Raw genomic sequence first — 6649 nt, 5'->3', positions numbered from 1 at the left:
CCCTTACGCACTCATTTACACCCTTGGCAGCATCTCAGGAAACAAAAAAATGTCAATAGGAAAAAAAGGCAAGGCAGTGAATGGATGGGTACACAACCTATTTTGCTTTCTGTATGCTTTCCGACACCTTCCTTTCCCTCCGAATTTGTATGCTGTTGAGAGAGAAGATTCTTTAAAATGGGAATTATTTCTAAAGAGCATCTTAATCACTGAAGAGCCTCTCATGGAGCTGGAGCTCAACTGCATCTTCACTGGCAGCTTTGTCAGGAATCTACCAGGCAGGCTAGTGCAGAAGAAGAATGAAAATTCATACTCTGATGTACTATAGGTGGTTTAGTCCTCTGATCGCCATCTATTTAAAACAAAACGTAGTCCTTAATCTGGGGTAAACCGGAGCTATTGCTTTTGTCAGGTTTCTAAATACAACCAAAAAAAAGGGGGGGGGGGAGGGGGTTGGTTGCCTTCTCTTCCCTTCCCCCTCCCCGATGAGCAGCTCTATCTGCAGCCCATGTGGCTGGGAGGCAGCCACAGCCGGTTCCAATTCCTGCTTTCCCACTTTGCGCCCCTGCTCGCTGCCGGGGCTGAGCAGAGCCAGGACCGGCCGCGGGCTTCCCCCCCGCCCCGCCCCGTCCCACTCCCCGCCGCGCCGTCCTCCCTCTCCCCCGCTCCATCCGATCCCCCGCTCCCCCAGGGCACGCAGTGTGGGAAGTACGAATTTCCGCTGAGTTTTCTCGGCGACTTTCGGAGCTCGTCTTTCTCCAGCTCCCCGCTCCGCCCGCCTCTCCCCCCCGCAGCCGCCGCGCTCCGCCCGCCCTCTCCGCCCCCGGGAGAGCCGGCGGAGCAGCGGGCAGCCTCCCCTCGGCTCCTCTCCGCTCCTCCAGGCAGCCTGCAGCCCTCCCCGACGCCCCTTGCCCACGGCCGGCTCGGGCGACGGGAGCCCATGGTGCCGGGCACGGCGAGCCGCGGCTGCCCCGGCGCCTGCCTGCCCGGCGGGGAGCTCGGCCCGGCGCGGAGCCGAGGAGGGGCCGATTAGCAGCCGCCCAGGAGCGGTGGGATGCCGGAGAGACCCCGAGCCGCTGGGGGAAGCTGCCCACGGCTCGTCCCGGGATGGGGGCGCCGCGCCGGGTCCGCCTGATGGTGCTGCAGCGGGTGCTGTGGGGCTCCGTCCCCCTCTTCCTCCTGCTGCTGCCCGCGGCCGAGCCCATCTGCCCCGAGCCATGCGACTGCCAGCAGCACCAGCACCTCCTCTGCACCAACCGGGGCCTGCGCTCCGTGCCCAAGGCTGCCGAGCCCCAGGATATCCTCACCTACAGCCTAGGGGGCAACTTCATCGCCAACATCTCCGCCTTCGACTTCCACCGCCTGGCAGGGCTCCAGCGCCTGGACCTGCAGTACAACAGGATCCGCTCGCTGCACCCCAAGGCCTTTGAGCGCCTGGGCCGACTGGAGGAGCTCTACCTGGGCAACAACCTGCTGCCGGCGCTGGCCCCTGGCACCCTCAGCGCCCTGGCCAAGCTGCGCATCCTCTACGTGAACGCCAACGAGATCGGCCGCCTCAGCGCCGCCTCCTTCTCCGGCCTCGGCAGCCTTGTCAAGCTGCGCCTGGACGGCAACGAGCTGGGCTCGCTGGGTGACTCCACTTTCTCGGGGCTGCCAAACTTACTCTACCTGCACCTGGAGTCCAACCGCATCCGCTGGCTGAGCCGCGGTGCGTTCACCGGCCTGGCCAAGCTGCGCTTCCTTGACCTGTCTGGGAACAAGCAGAGCTCCCTTCGCCACCCGGACATCTTCGGACCACTGCGCTCCCTCCACACCCTGCTGCTGGCCAGCAACAGCCTGCAGCAACTGACAGGGGGGCTCTTCCAGCACCTGCCCAGCTTGGCAAAGCTCTCGCTCAGTGGCAACCGACTGTCTCACCTGGCACCAGATGCCTTCACGGGGCTGGGCTCGCTGAAGGAGCTACGTCTGGAGGGAAACCTGCTGAGCCACCTGCCCGCTGCCCTCCTAGAGCCGCTGAGCAGCCTGGAGGCGCTGGATCTGAGCCGCAACGCGCTGACTGCCCTGCACCCAGCCACTTTCGGCCCCCTTGGTCATTTGCGGGAGCTCAGCCTCCGAGACAACGCGCTGGCCACCCTTCCTGGTGACATCTTTGCCTCCAGCCCAGCCCTCTACCGCCTGGAGCTGGAGGGGAATGCCTGGAGCTGCGACTGCCGCCTCCATGGCCTGAAGCACTGGCTGGGGGCCTGGCACTCCCAGGGCCGCCTGCTCACCGTCTTCGTGCAGTGCAGCCTGCCGCCCACCCTGGCCGGCAAGTACCTTGACTACCTGCAGGATGCCCAGCTGCTGCCGCCGCCTGATGGCAGCCCCTGCCTCGATGGTGCCTCTCCCTCCTCTGCATCCCCCCCTGCAGCTGCTGAGGGACTTGGCAGCAACAGCAGCGGCGGTGGCATGGTGCTGCCCCACGGTCCCCCAGGGGCACCGCCATCTGCCTCCACTGCCCACCTGCTGGGTGCTCCTGAGGGCAAGGTGGCAGTGCCAATAGGTGTGACGGCTGTGCCAAGCCCCACTCCGCCACTGCCTGCCCGCCCAGCAGCCTCCAGGCCGGCGCTGCCCAGCGTACCCTGGCCCCGTCGTGCCGGCAAGCCCCGCTCTGCACCGTCTGCGGGGGGCCCACCGCTGGTGTCCGACCCATGCGACTTCAACAAGCTGTTCCTCTGCAACCTGTCGGTGGAGGCAGTGGGCTCCAGCTCAGTGACGGTGCGCTGGGCTGTGCGGCCGCACCGCAGCCCCCGCCTGCTGGGCCCAGCACGGTTCCGTCTGCTCTTTGACCGTTTTGGTGCCGCTGTCAAGTTCCAGCGCTTCGTCTACCTGCCGGAGCGTGGGGAGCCGGCCGCCACCCTGCGGGAGCTCCGCCCAGACACCCCCTACCTTGTCTGCGTCGAGGGCATTCTTGGTGGCCGTGTATGCCCAGTGGCACCACGGGACCACTGTGCAGGGCTGGTCACCCTGCCCGAGGGCAGCGCGGCGTCGGGCGGGCCCCGCGGCCCTGACCAGCAGCTGCTCACGCTGGTGCTGCTGGCAGTGAACGCGCTGCTGCTCTTCGCGGCGCTGGCGGCCTGGGCCTCCCGCCTGCTGCGGAAGAAGGTGTTGGGGCGGCGGCGGCGGAAGGCGGCCCCTGTCCACGTCCGGCAGCTCTACTCCACTCGCCGGCCACTCCGCTCCATGGGCACTGGTGTCTCTGCCGACTTCTCGGGCTTCCAGTCCCACCGGCCGCCCCGTGGTGCCGCCTGTGCCCTCAGCGAGGCAGACCTCATCGAGTTCCCCTGCGAGCGCTTCATGGACAGCAGCGGTGGAGCCCGGCATGGCGATGACCACCTGCTGCAGCGCTTCGCTGACTGAGCCTGCCCAACTACAGCTCCTGGCATGCCCCGTGAGGGAGGAGGGTGGCAGTTGGGCGCTGCCATGTGGCAAGACTTGCTGGGAGCTGTAGTCAGCATGGTGAGGCGATTGTTGGTTCATGAGGGGGTGGTGCGGGTCCCGCGGGTCGCGGCCTGCAAGAGGGAGAGCTCTGACACTGCTGCTGCCTTCAGCCACCACCTGGCCCTTACCGCAGGCAGGGACAGGGGCCAGCTGTGAGACGTGCTTACTCGGTCGCCTCTGAGGTCTCCGTTTCCTCAAAAATCATCACTAACCCAGACAAAAGCCCTGACCATGAGTGTAACTGTTCTTTGGTGAGGAGGGCAAACCGTCGGGAGCTGCAGCAAACAGCAGCTGGTGCCTCCCTTGTGCCAACTCAGAGCCATACGTCTAAGCGTCATCTTTTACAGGTGGTTTTTTCAGACTGCAGTTGGGATGGCAGTTAACAATGAGCAGCCCAGCCCCACGCAAGGGCGGTCTGAACTGACGTTTTCAAGGCACCTAATAAAAAATGTGGACTAAGTGTCTTTTAACATTGCTACTCGTGAACTGTGCAAGCTGGAAGTCAGTCAGAGGGATGATGGAAATGTATGTTTTGTGCTGGACGGTTTGAATGCTGTGCCATTTTAACTCAAATTGAATGTGAGGCAATTTAATGTGTGCGAGTGTGTTTTCGTACTTTTTTGTAAACGGGAAACAATAATGCAGCTGATTAGTTTTACAGGAATATATTGCTGACACCACTAGGAAAAACTAACAGAGTTTTGTAATATGTTTACAAATGAGCTATTTTTTCGATTGTTTTTGAATAAATACTGCTTGGTACTTGTGCACATGAATGTGTGCTTTAGTTCTCTGGGTCCATGATGGTCAGTAGATCACTGACGCTCAAATAATCCATCTTCATTTCTAAATGAGTGGTTAAAGTAAACTGTTGATGGTTAAATAATATTGGTGCCTTTCTTCACATACAATAATAGGTGAGGATATTTCAGAAATGTGAAACTGTTTTTATCCTAACAGGCAATTTTCTCTTAGCCTTATCCTACTAAAGTTAGAAGCTTTATGTACCTCACTGTGAAATAAAACAGTTTTGTATCTTAATCTAGATTCTGTGGTTTGTGTAGCTGAGTGAGTAGTGCTGAAGTTAAACCCTCATGCAGTAGTATATGATGTTTGAGTTGTGTGGGTTTTTTTGTTTTGTTTTGTTTTAATTGGACTTTTGCCTTTTTGAGCAATGCTAATCATTTTATGATCAATTGCTCTCTACTTTCTTGGACTTTTACTTTCCTAAATATTTACAGAATGTGGTTCTGTTACTATTAAATATGGTGGTTTAGTTTACATAAATAATTCTCTCTGTGTGGTCTAGAAATGAGCTAATTAAGAAAGGTCCAAACTGTGGTTACACTTTAAATGCAAATGTTTTAGGTGGAGTTTGGTAAATTGTTGAGACAATTGTTGAGACCATTGATACTACTTGTGCTCCTTTGAATTTAATGTGCAACCTCAGATGAACTCTTGTGCAACTGAATGGCTTGAAGGGAGTGATTAGTGGACTATGGAGACATTCATCTCAATATCATGCATTCATTGCTGACATGAGATGTTCGTGACTACAAGTTGTTTATTACCGTAATTGCAAGTAGATGATTCTGAGTTTTATTTTTCTTTTCTTTCCTTTTTTTTTTCTTTCCTTTGAGATTTACAACTATTTACAAAAGACACCATAGTAACTGTTCCCTTCAATTGGAGTTCAGTGGCTGAATGGAGAGGACAAAACTTTAAAGTTCTGAGGGATTTTTATTCAATCAGGAGGAGTGGAGAGGGAGTAGGAATAGTTTGCCTTAATCTTTGCCTTTTAAATGGAGAGATTTCTGAGTTAAGTCTTAATTCTTGAGTCAGTAGCAAAAAGCCCTTCGGGTTTTCATTTTTGAAAGGCAGCAGTTTTCATGAATATCAAGGGCCAAACTCAATTGCCAGCGTGTAGATTAAAATTCATAGATACAGTATTTAAATTTCATTCAGCTGAAGGAATCCAGAATCAGGTGTTATTCTTCTGTAAGAATCTTACATTTCTGTTATTCTTTTGGACACCTGGGTGCTTTTGGCCATTTATGACAATCTATGGAATTACACCACTGTTTGTTGTTAAAAATGTAATGGGAATTATTGAGTAAAGCTGTGTGTCACACTAACATTATCACTGGATATTCTTCCAATGGGAGATGCATAGATGCTGTATATGGTTATAATCAGTTATGTCAATAAATCCATTTGCTGAAAGAAAACTGGTGTCTTACATTGACTGAAGAGTGATGCATTATGAGATGTATAGACTAGCTGTAACTTCTTGATATTACTAGGACTGATATTTCTTAGGACTGCAGCTCTTCAGAGTTTCTCTTAGTTCACTTTTTCTTGCCTTTTTGCCATACACCATGTTTTCTGTTTTTCTTGTATTATGCTAGGATAGTGCAAACGTTAAAAGAATTAAAATTTTCAGTTCTGAGACAGACAGACCACTGGCTTAAGATGGACTAATAAGATACTGTTACATCAGTGAACTAACAATCCTTTCTAAACTAAATAGGAAATGAAGATTCTTTGAGATAATATCATTTTTTTATACTCATTGGAAGTTACATTCCTAAGTGTTTTTCAGTATTATCAGACTAATGATATAAATGTCATATTGAGCATACACCTGTTGTTTAATTAAGAATTCACTATGTCTTTTTGAATTTATGCAGACCTCTCAAGAAGTGCTAGAATGAAGTGACTCTTTTTTCCAGAACAAGAGAAGTAAATACATAGATCTACGTAACAACAACAACAAAAAGTTGGTTAACAGAATGAAGCTGGTGACTTCTTAAAAGTCACAGGTACTGTAACTCTAGGAATACTTAGGCTGTGTGTACAGATGTTACAACTTTTTTTCAGGGAGGCCTGCACTAGCGGGTGGTTGAGGAAGGAGAAATGTCAGTGACATTCAATAACTGGATGTTAGTAATGTTGCATGGCTCTATTTTTACCAGTAGTATTTATATATATATTTGTATCCTTTTTAAAGGATGGTCCTTTTTAAAGAACGACTGTAAAAACAGCCCTTTCTGAATGGTTGAGACTGCCATCAGTTTGTGCTCAAAATGTTTCTTTTTTGATCAGAAACAGAGTTTTACTGCCCTGTTCCCTCCAGGAGTCCATGCAGTCTGGGGCAGTGTGAACTGAG

General features: G+C 52.8%; 1 protein-coding gene across 1 annotated transcript; it reads left to right on the top strand.

The window, feature by feature from the left end:
- Positions 1 to 648: 648 nt before the first annotated feature.
- On the top strand, positions 649 to 5708 carry TRIL (TLR4 interactor with leucine rich repeats). The gene has a single exon (XM_080578586.1). The coding sequence runs from the start codon at positions 1108 to 1110 to the stop codon at positions 3397 to 3399; it is 2292 nt and encodes a 763-aa protein (XP_080434712.1). The 5' UTR covers positions 649 to 1107; the 3' UTR covers positions 3400 to 5708.
- Positions 5709 to 6649: the final 941 nt, after the last annotated feature.

This window comes from Anser brachyrhynchus (genome assembly GCF_964034855.1).
Source record: "Anser brachyrhynchus genome assembly, chromosome: 2".
Lineage (NCBI taxonomy): Eukaryota > Metazoa > Chordata > Aves > Anseriformes > Anatidae > Anser > Anser brachyrhynchus.
The sequence above is the reverse complement of the archived record's forward strand: the minus strand, read 5'-3'. Positions and strand labels throughout refer to the sequence as shown.